We start from the raw sequence: 15163 nt of genomic DNA, 5'->3' as shown, positions 1-15163 counted from the left end.
TTTCATATATGGATACTTCACCTCTTGCTGCTTTTTGTTTTTCCGGAAATCAGAATTCTTGCATGACATCAATATCAGGATACAATGAGATTGACAAATCTAATTTCATGGTTTCCGGGAAGAAATATAGTGATAAGAATAATAAATTCGGTATGATTAACTTAAAACAATCTTCTAAGAGTGGAAATAATAGCATATGTTTTGATACTGGATCATTTAAAATGAGTCCTACAACATCACTTGTAGCTGAACTTTCTGGTAATTTTTATATTGATAAGAGGTATGTTGTAATGTGTTATATATCTGCTATTGACTTGGATATAGCCCTGTTCCTCCTACTCCAAGACGTTCGCTTTTGTTTAAGTTTTCATGCGATCATCAATCAACACCGGCATTGAATTTTTTAAAAGATCCTATTACTCCTAAATTTGATTCATTAACGATGGGAAATATTAATATAGCTACACCATGTTCATCCCCTATAGAAACTATGGATTATTCCCCATTACCACAAAAGCATACTATAACTGCTTTTAGTACTGAGTATTGTGAAGCTTTTGATGACCAGAATTTATGTTCATATGTAAACCCAGAAATAAGGTATTTATATGAACTTTGATAAATGTAGTTAATAAAAATTATAATTAGGGATTATTGTGATATAAAGAATTCTAAAGCACCTTTAAATGATATATCTAGCTCTAATGAATTGAATAATAATATATTGAATTCATTATTTATGGTTAATGAAAAAGTAATTTTGTTTTCTTATTTTAACATTATATAACATTGTATAGTCGAAGATAAATCCATCCATTCTTGATACTAATTATGATAAAGAAAATGCAGACAATGATCAGATAAAGAATGATAATGAATCATGTGATATTGCTTTGAATGATCTTTTTTCTAATTCGCCAAATCCTGTTCGGTTTTCTACTGGAAATGTTGATTCTGAATTTCTCCAGCCTTTTAAAAAACCTTTATTTTCTCGCTATTCTATTGCTTTAGAAGCCTCCCCACTTTCATTTATGGATAATGATGATATGGATCATCGGCTAGTAAAGTGGAGAAGGACACAAAGCTTATATAAGAATTCTTGCGATTTTCTTTCTACGAAGTATAAGGGACAAGAAAATAGTGATCTATGTTTACAATTGTCTCCATTTGAATTTAATTCTAATGATTGTCAAATTTTGCCTTGTTTTAGTATTAAAGACGATCGTTTGAAAAGAATCGATAGTGATATAGTAAAGTTTACTAATAATATCATTCTTTTTAACATTCATAGATTGTCAGATTGCTAGATGGGCATTATCATGACCAATGTGATGAATATATGATTGTAGATTGTCGATTTGAATATGAATATAATGGAGGTCATATTATGGGAGCTATTAATATAAATACAAAGGATGCTCTAGATGCACTTCTTCTAGATAATCCGAAGACTAAAAGATGTCTGATTATTTTTCATTGTGAATATAGTTCACATCGTGCGCCAAGATTGTATGTTTTTTTTTTTGATATATACATTGTGATTAAAATAAAAATAGAGCATTATATTTAAGAAATAGGGATAGGCAACTTAATATGAAAAGGTATCCTCTTTTATATTATCCGGAAATTTATATCTTGCATGGTGGTTATAGAAGTTTTTATGAAAAATATAAAGAAAGATGTGAGCCGCAGAATTATGTTGAAATGGATGATTCTTTACATAAAACTGCATGTGCAAGAGAAATGTGTAATTTTCGAAGAAACACTAAATTTTTGAGAACTCTAACATATACATATGGTCAGACTGATGCAATTTGTACGAACACACTGCAAAAAGATATGGAATAACGCTTGTTATAGCATGTTAACTGATTTATGATACAAAACTATAAATCATTAGCCGTTATGCATTTTTAAAATAAAAATGTAAAAAAAAAATGAATGGTGCTGTAAAGTTAATAAAATAATTTATAGTATTTTCTTAAGATTGTGAGATAAACATTAGTAACGTTACACATAAATATTACGAAACTGGGATTTAATACTGTTCGGTTTAGTTTCAATATACTAGTTAATCGATATATATAACTAGTAATATATTCCGATTATGTGTTTGGACTGTTGTGCATAAAATATAATAAATATGAATTATAACCGTTATATTATGATAGAAACAATGTTTATATATTTATAATGTAAATTTATTATAAAAAAAAAAAAGTTTTTTGGCGTAAAAAAATAAATTATATATATTTTTGTAAAATGTCATATTATTATTACTATATTTCTAAGTGTTTTGTTCATGCGTTTCAATTTCAGATAAATTTCTAGATTTTTCTGTTTATGTTATATTGTGTATTAAACGTTACAAATATACCTTGTTCTTTTTCAATTTGAATCTGATCAGATATAGCTTGTAGACTGTTAATTGTTTCTGCAAATTGTGATTTTCTAGAATGCCATGTATTTATATATGATTTTTTTTCTAATTTTAGGTCACGAATTTCAGAGTGTAATTTATTAATAAGACTAAATAAAGTTATATAGAATTAAATCATAATTACATTTTACTCTTGTAATGTTTTGCGATCTTTAGGATGATCTGTTTGGATTTCATTTGTCAAATTGTTGTATTCAATCTTGTTTGATTTAGTTTTTTGAATCTCGTGAAGTTTATCATAAAGTTGATGTATATTAGTTTTTGTAAATAATATTTTTTTTTCTGAATAATTTTATTAAATATAAAAAATAAATGAATTAAATAACCTATATCTATTTTTTCATTAGAGTAATTTAATGTTTCTAATTTGTTTGTTTTCCATAGCAATAATAATCGTTTTATGGTAAGTTCAAAATATGTAAAATCTATATTAATTTGATTATCTAATGATTTTCTAAAAATTAAAATTTGAAATTAATGATATGCGTGATTATACTGAAATTCAGTAGAGATATTATAGGGACGTTTTATGATTGAAATGCATCGTTTTAATATTTTTTTTAATGGCCTTTCTTCAATTAATAATCGATTTTTGATTAATAATTCTAGAATATTATTAATAATCATAGTTATGATGTTAAAATAATTTCCTTCGTCAAACATATTTCTAATATCTTGTAATAAATACTAAAATATTAAAAATTATTAATTTTTTGATTAGTGCTTTTATTTTAAAAAATAAATTACTACGGACACATTATGAATAATCTAAAAATATTAATTTTATTTAAAATTGATTCATTGTTATATATTATTTATAATTATTTTTTATTAAAATAATTAATATAATTTTATATAAAATGTATAAAAATATAATGGTTGTAAAAATATAATGGTTGTAAAAATATAATTGTTAGTATAAAAATAACGTATTAAATATATTATATATAAATTATATTAAACTCTATAAAGATCAGTTTAATTTTAATAATTATTTATATTTTATATTATGTTTTAACTTTGCTTTAAAAATTTAATATTATATAAATATTCTTTAAATAAATAGCTTGTTTCAAAAATAATTGAATTTGTAAATTAAATCTAATTATATTTTTTACTATTTAAATATAAAAGTTTTTATACACAAATAATTATATATTAACTATTACTAAATATAAAAATTTATAGAAATTTAGTAATTATTGTTTAAATGATCTTATAATTATTTATATATATTTTTTTCAAATAATTAATCTATTTACTCATTTGCTATTCATATCTATTTTTTTTTTTATAAATTTTTATTAACAATAATATATAATGTATATTGATAATATATATATATATATTTTTGATATAAAATATTATAAAAGCCTTATACATTTTATAAAAAATTATGAGTTAATATATATTCTTAGTTATTTATAATTTATTATTATAAATAATACTCTCAATTATAAATTACTAATTTCAACATATATTTTAATTAATATGTTATTCATATATAATTAAATAATTTAAATATCTGATTAAGCGCATTTAGAAATTTAATCTTTAAATACAGCAATTTTATAATAACGTTTGATATATTTTTTTTTGTGTCAAGTTATAAAAAGTCTATTACCAATTTAATTAAAAAGTATTTCAAATTATGTTTTTTAAAGAATTTATAACATACTAATAACTTATACATTATTTTCATATAATTATTAAACACAGTATATCTATTTAATAAAAACAGAATCAAAATCAAATTATTAAATTTGTTATATAATAAAACTAATTTACATCTTATTCATATACATTCTTTGTATTATATAACTCAACAACAAAAAAAAATGTAAAGAACAAAATATTCAACAAATCAATTCACGACTAAACTTATAAAGATCAAACTTCAAAGCATCTATATCATTTTGAAACACTTCAAAAACATTATCATCAATACAATCATACTCAATATCATTGACAATAAATTCAGACTTAGTTAATCTAGGAAAAAAAATAGGATTTCGAATGGAATCAATTGCTAATCTCAGGTGCATTCTAAGCGCCTCATTCTCTTTTTCCAAAGACGATATACGTGTTTCTTCATTATATCAAAAATAATAAAACTATAAAATTTTGCTTACCATAAACATCTTTCAAATTATCTATTATAGTTTTTAATTTAATAGATTCATATTTATGCCCCTCTAACTCATTTTTTTCAGCCTGAAGCTCAGCAAGTAATCGTGTCATATGATCAAGTTCTTTTTCTATATCGGCATTACACGCAAACTTTATTTCTTTTATTTCATTAACAACAGCATTAGTATGTATATGTTTTGCAGCAGTTGCATAACGGAGAGTCGAAAGACTTTCATCATAGTCGGAGGGAGATATACAAGCCACCATAGCGGTCTTACTATTACCACCCAAACTATCAGAAAGCAAAAAAGTTAAAACCTAATCCAAAATTAGAAAAAAAAAAAATATTAAATCTTACAGAATCACGATATGGAATTATAGTTCCTGATTTCCCCTCAGAAAGATATGTTATAACACGACCCAGACTTGTTAAAGATTTATTAATAGAAGCACCTTCTCTTAATCTTGAACCAGTAGAACCAGTTGCATATGCTCTTTCTGATCCAGCTAAATCAATCAATCTATAATTTATCATAAGAATAAAGATAATAATAATATATAAGCAACCTAAATAGAGAAGTTTTTTCAACAGTCTTTTTCGCATTTTTATCTAAATAGACTTGCTTTATCTTTATTGTAAAAATGGCATGAGAGCGACTAGATGTTTCGTTCATACGTGTACTTGCAGTTATCCTTGCCTTTTTTTATCAATTTATTTGAAATTGAGGAAAATATGAAATACATTATTACCCACTCGAATAAAAGCAAGAACATCATCAAAGCTAGTAACTTGAAATTCAGATAAATTTTCTAAATAAGGGCCATCAACAGGACTTTCACGAACTTTTAAAGCCACCGGCTTCTGAATAACATCCCTTGCTGATAAAAGATCCATAGCAACTTCATTATAAATTTCATAATATGACACAGTAACAGTAAAACATATATCCATCTTCGAACGCTCTTCAATCTGTTCAAATAAATCTTTACATGCTAGTGGCATAAGCCCAGGATCATCCGAACTACCAATCTTCCAAAATATATCAACTTAAAATAATAAAAAAGCATAAAAATCTTACCATTGAATAAGTTTTACCAGATCCAGTTTGACCATCTAAAGTAAGATCAATCTCATCTATTCTAAAACAAATATCATACAAGCAAAAATACAAGTATTATAACCCTCAAGAGAATGAGAAACAAATTCTTTGCCTAAACAATCATATAAAGCATTTTGACCTGAAAAGTGCTTATCCATTTTATCCACAGACCATAAACATCTATCAAATGAAAATGTTTTGAATTCACGTATCCTCCTCTTAGAAGCCCTAGAGTTGGCAGGGTCACAATCATCAGGACATTTGACAATTAAAGTTTGCCTATCATTTGTGTTAACAGATACTAGACATTTTGCACCTCGAGCAATTTCTTTAAACGTTACAAAAAAACAAACATTTCAAGGAAATAAATCACCTCTCTCATTAAGAGGCCTGACTCTAACAATAACCCTTACACTATTATGCCGCAAAGTTTCAGAAGATTGCTTTTTCATTAAATCAGTAGGAAAAAAACGTTAGACAAAACAAAAACACGTGCACGTGACAATAACATAACACTAGTATCAATGTTAATAATTAACATTTTCCATTATATATTATACACAAATAAATATATTTTTTTTTCAAAAAAAACAATCCATTTCATAATCATTAAAACTTTATATACCAAAAACCCCAAAACAAAATACATACAAAAAAAATAAACAAAAAAAAATGAAACCATCCAATATTTTGTTGCATAGCTATACGGTTCATATTTTTAAATATACTATTTAACATAACTCTTGTACTAGAAAATTTATCATTCTTTTAAGAAAATTAGAAAACTACATTATAATTATCATTACTTTTTTACCATTGAGGACAGAAATACAGATGATTCACGAATTTCATCACCTATAGAAATTGTTATCTAGAAAATATTAACAATATAATTCTATAGTGCATAATCCATGAATAATGGAAAATAAAAATTATGACGAACATCTTTAAGAGTTTTAATTTTTGAACTTAAATGATCAATATCATATTCATTTTGATTTCCAGAAAGTCCAAAACTGTTACCATCATATTGTTGATCGAAAGAAGAATAATATATATCTTGATCAAATTGTGGATACTTTGTTTTACTCAAACTTGATCTATTTTCTCGATGAAATAAACCATTGTATCTAAAAACTAATCATAAACAATATAAAACAGAAACTCTAGAAACCTAGTTTTACTTCCCATTTCATCACATCAAATCTTTGTTTTATACTAGAAAAATATTTCTTAAACAATAAAAAATAATATTTTACGATATTAATAATTTTAAGATTTAAAACCTTGATATATTCAAAAAAAAATGAACGCTACAAACTTAGAAATTTTGAAAGTATACACTTTTTATTATCCAAATTCAACAATTTTACAATATTAGTTTGGTATTTATGTCATATTTCCAATTGGAATCATGTATTATTTCGGAAGCCCGAGTTTTTATAGAAAATATGTAAAAGAGGTATGGTACATATAATATATTACGTATTATTATTATCATTGTTATTATTTACTGATGCAAGTTAAACTTTTGGCCACCCAAAGAAAAAACAAATTGTCTACCAATAAATAAAAATGACATTAAAAATGAGCTATATCGTTTAAAAACAGAAAAATATCAGACAAAAACTTATGGAATTTCTCAAGAAGATTCATGTGAATCAATGTTTTCAAGAGCTTTATAATTATATAATATTAATATATATACTCAATTATAAACATTTCAAGCTATATGAAGTTTTAAAGAATGAAAACTTACTCTATAAATATCAAGTTCATTATGTTTTTTTTTTTTTTTTTTTTTTTTTTTTTTCTTTATTAAACAGGAAACATTGTCATAATTATTTTGAAAAGAAGGCTCAACATAATATCAAGTTTTAAGATCCATAATAAATAGGTATCTACTATTTCGTAAAAAATTGATTTTTTTTCTAGAATTATGTTATAAAAGAAAATATGTTCCTATATTTTTTACAAAAAAAATATATTTAAACTAAGAGAATCAAATATATAATAGATATTATCAATTTATTCAATGCCTTTACAGATTTTTATTGTAAATTATAAAATTATCTCAAAAAAACAAATATGAATTAAAATAACAATTATGAAGCAATCATTATCTTTTGTCTTTATGAGACATCTTATTCTTATAATTATTATTATTCATATTTTTGCTAAAGTTATATTTATTTAATATATGTATCTATCTATAAATTTATCAAAATCTATTACAATAAAGAAGTATATAAGTCTATCTTCTAAATCACTGTTTCTAGTAATATTTCATAAAAACAAGAAAATTAACTAGTTATTTTAAATACTCTCCTAATCAAAATTATCTAATAAACTAAACTATAAATATATTTTAAGAAAAAACTCAAGAATATAGTACGACATACTTAAAAATCCACAGAAACATGGCTATATATATTATTTATATTAATTCTTAACAATTTAATAAATTTATTATATTCACATTTTTTTATAACCATGTCGCTTATAATAACAAAAATTGAAAAAAAATTAACAAAATATATATAACTCATACATTTTTAATATTATTTTTTACAATATTTCAAATAATTTTAAGTTATAAATGACTATTTTTCAAATTGACTTAACAAAATTGGAATGTATAAGTAAGGAAGAAAAGGAATTCATCCTTTTTAATATTCTACTGGAAATATCAGAAGAATTGGAAAATTTCGAATTAGAACAATTAAATATAAAACAAACAGAAATACTTCAAATACTTTTTCAAATAATAAAGCCAGAAATCCTAGTACCTTCAAGAATAATACGTAATCAATTAGGTCGTTGTTTCCAAATACTTTTTTCCAGAAGTAAATCTTAAAATATTATTATAGAATACCTTTAACTATTAATAGGTAATTCTATTTCAATATTCAGCGCTTTCAATATTTTACTTGAAAATATTTTATTACCAAAAATAGAAGATTTTGATTTACATATTAAGTGGTTTTTCACCTTTTTTTTTTATTTAATTATCTGATTATTAAGGACATCGTTAATTATTCTTAAACATATCTACATAGCTTCTAAGAATAAGGTATTTATTATTTCATTTTATATAAACAGTATTAAATAATATCAGCTATCAATTCATCTAAATGACACTATAGATGCAACATTCAAAATATTTAAAATTTCAAATAATGTGATTTTATTACATATATTATTTTCTTCTAATTTATTAAAGATAATTGAACTTCGCGAATCTTGTTTCGAAACATTATCAGTAGCTCTAAATTCTTGTAAATGTATAATAGATGAAAACAAAACTAAAAAAATATTCAAATTTATAAAGTTAGGTCTATCAGACAAAACTGATATAATAAAATTAAAAGCATTGATGGTAATATTTTTTATAAAATAAAAAATCTATTTAAATATATACTAGTGCTTTAAAGAACTTCTTAAGATTTGTGTGCCAATTTCAGGTTATACAGATATTGATACTGTCAAAAATATGACTACTAAATTCATTAATAATCATGTTCTTTCTATTCATGATCAAGCAGCAAAAGTTCTAGCTATAATGCTAATAACGAACTCAAAATTAGATACAAAGAATTCTAATTTTTCATTAGAAGAAAATAGAGAAATGCAATCAAATGGCAGTCCAGAAAATGAAATATTACCAACATCACCCAAAAAGTACATATATTTTAATTCAAACTCAAAAAAGAAATATATATTTTATTTAAAATATATATCAGATATTTACGCTAAACATATAACAAATTCTCATATAGAAGAATTTATTATAAGTATATACTCAGAGTTTTTAGAGCATTATGAAAAAGAATGGATTATAAGTCATTATAAATTTATTATCAAAAACCATATTTCCGACATTGCCTCTGTAATTAATAATATAAAAGATAAAGAAAAAATTTCAACAACTAGAAATATCATTTGTCGTTTTTTAAGTATTATAAGAAAAAAATTGGATGAAGATTCGCAATTTAGAGCATTGAAAATACTAAACGAAGAATATCTAAGCATATGGCTTGATGAATTAGGCTTTACTCAAGCAAAGAAGCTTGTCCTAACGGGTATATTATGTGAAATATCAAAATTTATTCTAACCCTCAGCAATATTATTAATACTATTCGTGTAAGTGTAAAAATGTATAATAAAAAATTATAATTTTTAAAAAAGGAATCATTAAGAGATAATCTCTTATTCATACTAAACTGCACAAGTCTAACAATTCAGAAATATACAAGCTGGTGTATTAAATGTTTCGCAATTACTATTCCCAATGATATAACATATTTAATGATTTTTTGCTTAAAACACATCAAAAAATTCATATCTACAGATATTAATAATATCGATTATCTTTCAAAATTACGTATAAGGGGATATGCTCTGGCTCTTTCGAGATTAATTAGTATTGGAAAACAAAATCCTTTATATATTTCATCCGATATTTTCTCAGAGATATTTTTAATATCATGTTCTATTTTAAAATTAACAAGAAATAATGCAATTCATACTATATTAATACATGTACAAATAGCATGGACACTGATTAGTTCATTAATGAAACTTGGATCATCTTTTGTTAGAAGCCATCTATCTGAATTATTTTTATTATGGAAAGACACACTTCTAAACCCCTCAATAAATAATCTTCCTCCAGAAGCAAATCAATTAGAAACTTTATTTCTATTGTATACTCGAGAATATGCATTAGGATCTATATTTTCCTTTTTATTGCATAATAAGGAATTATTAACAACAAACGTGTTAAAGAAAACAAGTTTTATGTTAAACGAAACAAATACACTCCTTATTCTTCTTTCAAAAAGACAAAAAAATAGTATATTTTTAGATGATTATGTTCAATTATCTCAAGAAATGCTAGAAAACATGATTCATAAAAGGATATTACAATGCTATCTACTTATTATATGGAAAAATCCAGAAGATAGTACACAAAATGAGCTCATATCTCGTCTAATCACTAAATTTGCTAGTCCATATGTTACTATAGTTAAAAACACATTAAATTATCAATCCTATTATCATTTACATTCTAATCAAAATATTGATGGGATATCAAGCTTTATTCATTTACAGGATTTTTCAAATTATCAAGAAATCTATGAAATTAATAATATTGTGCTTCAAAATTATATATATGTTCCAAAAGATTATGCTCTTATCAATATTGGAAATAATTTGGTAATTTTTCTTTTAAGTAAACTTTCTTATTTACATTTTTAGAACTTTAATTTGCAAAAAAACAATTCATTACAACTTTATGATATTTTATCATCTTTTGATGAAATTCCATGGAATCAACTGTCTATTTATATAGAAATCATTGACTTATCAATCCTATTATTCGGGATTATTTTTTTAAATCAATCAAATAAAATTAAAGAAAGCATTCTTGAGCAATTAATTACATTTATCACATTATCATCTAATATTAAACCTTTTCAACAAAAAATTGCAGTAATTTGTAATTCAAATCTAGCAGTTCTTGGAATCCTTCGTTTTATTGAAAATAATGTAAATCAAATAAATAACTTAAAAAATACAAGAGCAATAGATCTGATGGAACAAATAGCTAAGGTAACTAAGAAAAATCATTTATTTTTTTTAACTGTATAGCATGGTACAAACTCACAAAATCCTGCTATTCGGAGAATTTCATGTGAAACTATTGGAAGATTAACATGTTTACAAAAGAAACAACTTCTACCTTCTATAAAATTTTACATGAGGGAGATTATTGAACTGGACAATTCAGATTCTCGTTCTAGTAGCGCTCTTTGTTTAGGTAGAATATTAAATCATTATAAGAAAATGGTTCCTAGTTCATACATTAGTAAAATACTAGATGTTTTGCAATCTTTAAGTATAGACCAAAATTCCGAAGTCTGTTTTTGGGCCCTTGAGAGTATAGCTATAGGCATTCAATCTTTTGGACCTGATATGTCTTCATATTGTTTGAATATATTAAATGTTATTTCAAAAATATATAACAGAATGGACTATAATACTAGCAACACCTCAATAACTATATCTAATCTGTCATTAAGATTTCCAATATTATGCAATTTAACAAGATGTTTAAATGCAATTGTAAATATATTTGGTCCAGATCTTCAAAAGAATACTGAAGCAAAAAAACTAGTATCTGTATTAATAAGAGGCCTTCTTTTAGAAAATAATGAAGAGGTATTAGCTGAAGCTATATATTGCGCACAGCATATTTTACTATTTTCATCTGATTTATTAAACCCATATTTATTCGTAAAACTTCTTCAAACAAATATAATGTCGAAAAATAAAAATTTAGCTAGAGCATCAGTTAAATCACTTTACCAACTTATGCAGCATGATACATTAAGCGTTTTTAAATGGGGAGAAAGTAATCTAGATGCATATATATGGCTAGCATATGATTCAAATCCAGAAATTGAAGAACTAAAAAATATCATTGAAATATGGTTATATCATACATCAGATTCTCTACAAAATTATTGGATTCATCTTTGTTTAAAAACATTTGAAAAAAAATCATCTAATAAAATTATACAAAAAGTCAATAAAAATATTAGTAGAAGTTTAAAAAATGAGGAATCTTGTATATTTAAAATAGACGAAAGCTATAATTCCGATAATATTCAAGAAAAATTAAAGAGATTGCGATGGCAAACACAAAAATTAATGCTTCAGTGTATCAATAACTTATTGTCTATGGAATTTTACTTTAAAAAATATTCAAATTCACAAATATCTCAAAAAATTTCATCTATGTCTTCTAATATTTCAAACTTAATCAAAATAGGATTTATGGCATCTACTGGTAAAAATTACGATATTCGTTTTGAAGGCCTAAAAATTATACAAAAAATTATAAAGGTTATTAAAAATGAATTAAAACAATTTTCTTATCTTATTTAGATATTTTCTCCTTTTAAAGATCCAGATTTTCCCACATTGTCTTTACTTGAACAATACGAAGCACAGCTTGTTTCTGCCATTATTCCATCATTTTCAAGCGATTCAATTCCAGAGATTGCAGTATTTGCAATGCATATTTGTTCATATTTCTTAACAAGTGAAATATTAAAGGAAATTCCGAAGACAGGAAGAATTATAAAATTGCTTTCATCAGCCCTTTTAAATATAAATAGTTATTATATTTTTATTTTTATTTATTTTCTAAATATTTATAGATTCAGAAGATACTATTTCAATCGGTGATCTAAAATGTTCTGATAATTCACAAATTTTGCTTAAATTATCTATTGTTTCAGTCTGGGCAGAACTCCAAATTGCTAGTGAGCATAAAACATGTTTAAGTTTTATAATCAAACCAAATCTATCACTTCTCATTCCTTTATGGATTACATCCTTAAGAGATTATACCAAATTCTGTTTCGGAACATATGAATTGTCTAATAATTTATCTCATTTAACATCACAATCAATAAATTTCAACAAAATATTTTCTAATATAAATAATAATGAATTGTTTGAGGTATTCCATTAAATATTAGTAAAATTCCACTAACAAAAAAAGATTTGTAATAAATTTTGGATAAATATGGTTTATGCTATTTCAATTCTTCTAGAATCAAATAAAAACATTATTTTTGAATCAATAACTTGGTATGAATCAAATAATTCAGACAGCATGAAATTAGACAAAAGAACTAACCATAAAAAAAAAACTTCCACATTATTTTTCTTACTTTTTGGAATATGTTTTGAGGCATTACTACACTCTATTCCAAACAAAAAAGTCATAAATACAGACAAACAAAAGCTTTATATACTTTCTGCTTTAGAAAAAATATTAAATATATCTCTACATAATGAAATTATATATTCTGATACCACTTTTTCAGAACTGGTAACCCTCCTTAAAAGATTATTATTAACAGAACATCCAATTATTCAAATTTTAATAATACGAATTGCAACAAGTTTAGTAAATAATTATCCAGTAAAAAACCAAAAACATTTTAAAAATAAGTACTAATATTCATAAAATTTTAATATACGTTAACTTAATATTAGCAAAAATTATTCGGACCAACAAGAAAATATGCCAAATTATCCAAATAAACTACACGAGCTCTCAGAGATCATAATATTACCACTTATATTCTATTTTCAACATACTAACACTACTATAAACGGTAAAATTATCACTACTATTTATACGATTATTGATAAATGCAGACTTAAAGGCTCATGAACATATGTCAAATTTGATAATATATTCTTTAGAATCATATATAAAAATTATAAAAAGATTCCCACTTATAATTCAATATGATTTTTATGATTGCACTTTTTTTATAATATTAAGTATAAAAATTAAACCATACTTGAAAATATACTAATAAAACAGAATTATATTTCAATGAAAATTCTTATCATTTAATTCCTAAAATTCTTCCACTAGTTAAAATTCTTTGTGAAGATATATTAACTACATCTAAAATTGATCAAAAAAGCTATCAAATCTCACAAAACTTGATAGAAAATATTTTGGATCAAATAACAAGAATAATTCAAGATTTACCGTGAGTCATATATATAAATGTATATATGTCACTAATTTTCAAAAGAAAAGCATGGGAATATGGTTTACCTTTGGCTACAGTGATTATGACAATTACCGGACAAATACTTCCCCCAAAAAGTAAATCATTCCAAAAATATCATAGTTTATTTACGAAATCACCTACAAACGATGTAAATAGATAAATTTCATAGAATTTTTACTAAATAATGATAGGAAGCGAAAATACTTATACATTGTATGAAGTCACTTTTAACATCTTTTTCTTGTATAAAACGCTACATTCTCCAATCTATACTATTTGCTTCTTTTAATATTATTAAAAAGGCTTATCTAGATTTCAAAAAATCAGCTATATTTGATATAGGAACAAACGCTTGCAATATTATAATCGATCTTATTAAAAATATATCGGGAAATAATCAACGTATGTTAAAATTCTATTGTAATAAACACATATCTTATTATTTTTAGAATATATAGCTATGGTGACAATTATGCCAATATTAATTCGTTTTGCATCTAACGAACAATTAAAATCAAGCCATAAAAAAGAAATTTCTTTTAAGCTATTATCTTTAATGGCATGTTTTGGTAAAAACTTTCATCAGATTCTAAAAAAAATTCCAAAAAAGGATTCAGATATGCTAAAGAATTTATTTAAATATACTTATTCCTCTATGCCTATAAGTCTTGAGACTGAATCAAAAATTTTTAAAAAAATTAATATAAATTAAAACTTACAAAATTATATCACAAAAAACTATTCTGAAAAGATATTTATTGATTTAAATTTTAACATATGAATTCGAAACATATTTACTATTCATATAATATATATATATATATATATTTGTGTATATATACGTTAAAAAAATTTATAACCCAGGTGTTAATCGAAAACT

At 23.8% G+C, this 15163-nt stretch overlaps 6 protein-coding genes across 6 annotated transcripts; 3 read left to right on the top strand and 3 right to left on the bottom strand.

Annotated features, from left to right (window-relative positions):
- Nucleotides 1-8: 8 nt before the first annotated feature.
- Nucleotides 9-1886, top strand: PNEG_02362 (hypothetical protein; the record flags this gene model as incomplete). The annotated part of the gene is made up of 6 exons (XM_007876175.1): nucleotides 9-280; nucleotides 325-600; nucleotides 649-754; nucleotides 798-1250; nucleotides 1292-1509; nucleotides 1557-1886. 6 exons carry the CDS (start codon nucleotides 9-11, stop codon nucleotides 1846-1848), a joined length of 1617 nt encoding a protein of 538 aa, XP_007874366.1. The 3' UTR covers nucleotides 1849-1886.
- A 401-nt stretch (nucleotides 1887-2287) lies between these two features.
- On the bottom strand, nucleotides 2288-3103 carry PNEG_02361 (hypothetical protein; the record flags this gene model as incomplete). Its single annotated transcript, XM_007876174.1, has 5 exons — nucleotides 2288-2337; nucleotides 2378-2529; nucleotides 2572-2722; nucleotides 2767-2894; nucleotides 2937-3103. The coding sequence occupies 5 exons, from the start codon at nucleotides 3101-3103 to the stop codon at nucleotides 2288-2290; spliced, it is 648 nt and encodes a 215-aa protein (XP_007874365.1).
- A 1193-nt stretch (nucleotides 3104-4296) lies between these two features.
- Nucleotides 4297-6262, bottom strand: PNEG_03609 (hypothetical protein; the record flags this gene model as incomplete). Its single annotated transcript, XM_007876231.1, has 9 exons — nucleotides 6231-6262; nucleotides 6044-6185; nucleotides 5729-5998; nucleotides 5650-5684; nucleotides 5313-5600; nucleotides 5138-5268; nucleotides 4929-5091; nucleotides 4573-4888; nucleotides 4297-4529 (listed from the first exon to the last, which is right to left on the bottom strand). The coding sequence occupies exons 2-9, from the start codon at nucleotides 6120-6122 to the stop codon at nucleotides 4297-4299; spliced, it is 1515 nt and encodes a 504-aa protein (XP_007874422.1). The 5' UTR covers nucleotides 6123-6185; nucleotides 6231-6262.
- A 17-nt stretch (nucleotides 6263-6279) lies between these two features.
- Nucleotides 6280-6861, bottom strand: PNEG_02360 (hypothetical protein; the record flags this gene model as incomplete). Its single annotated transcript, XM_007876173.1, has 4 exons — nucleotides 6280-6435; nucleotides 6485-6541; nucleotides 6614-6800; nucleotides 6845-6861. 4 exons carry the CDS (start codon nucleotides 6859-6861, stop codon nucleotides 6280-6282), a joined length of 417 nt encoding a protein of 138 aa, XP_007874364.1.
- A 115-nt stretch (nucleotides 6862-6976) lies between these two features.
- On the top strand, nucleotides 6977-7355 carry PNEG_02359 (hypothetical protein; the record flags this gene model as incomplete). The annotated part of the gene is made up of 3 exons (XM_007876172.1): nucleotides 6977-7006; nucleotides 7052-7132; nucleotides 7194-7355. The coding sequence occupies 3 exons, from the start codon at nucleotides 6977-6979 to the stop codon at nucleotides 7353-7355; spliced, it is 273 nt and encodes a 90-aa protein (XP_007874363.1).
- An 839-nt stretch (nucleotides 7356-8194) lies between these two features.
- Nucleotides 8195-14995, top strand: PNEG_02358 (hypothetical protein; the record flags this gene model as incomplete). Its single annotated transcript, XM_007876171.1, has 18 exons — nucleotides 8195-8516; nucleotides 8562-8652; nucleotides 8695-8743; nucleotides 8789-8851; nucleotides 8894-9049; nucleotides 9095-9814; nucleotides 9860-10891; nucleotides 10934-11287; nucleotides 11327-12583; nucleotides 12626-12857; nucleotides 12901-13205; nucleotides 13248-13702; nucleotides 13748-13869; nucleotides 13913-14041; nucleotides 14085-14259; nucleotides 14305-14431; nucleotides 14475-14685; nucleotides 14733-14995. The coding sequence occupies exons 1-18, from the start codon at nucleotides 8270-8272 to the stop codon at nucleotides 14993-14995; spliced, it is 5988 nt and encodes a 1995-aa protein (XP_007874362.1). The 5' UTR covers nucleotides 8195-8269.
- Between the last annotated feature and the right edge of the window lie 168 nt (nucleotides 14996-15163).

Source organism: Pneumocystis murina, assembly GCF_000349005.2.
Source record: "Pneumocystis murina B123 chromosome Unknown supercont1.13, whole genome shotgun sequence".
NCBI lineage: Eukaryota > Fungi > Ascomycota > Pneumocystomycetes > Pneumocystales > Pneumocystaceae > Pneumocystis > Pneumocystis murina.
This window is presented reverse-complemented; position numbering and strand designations above follow the sequence as displayed.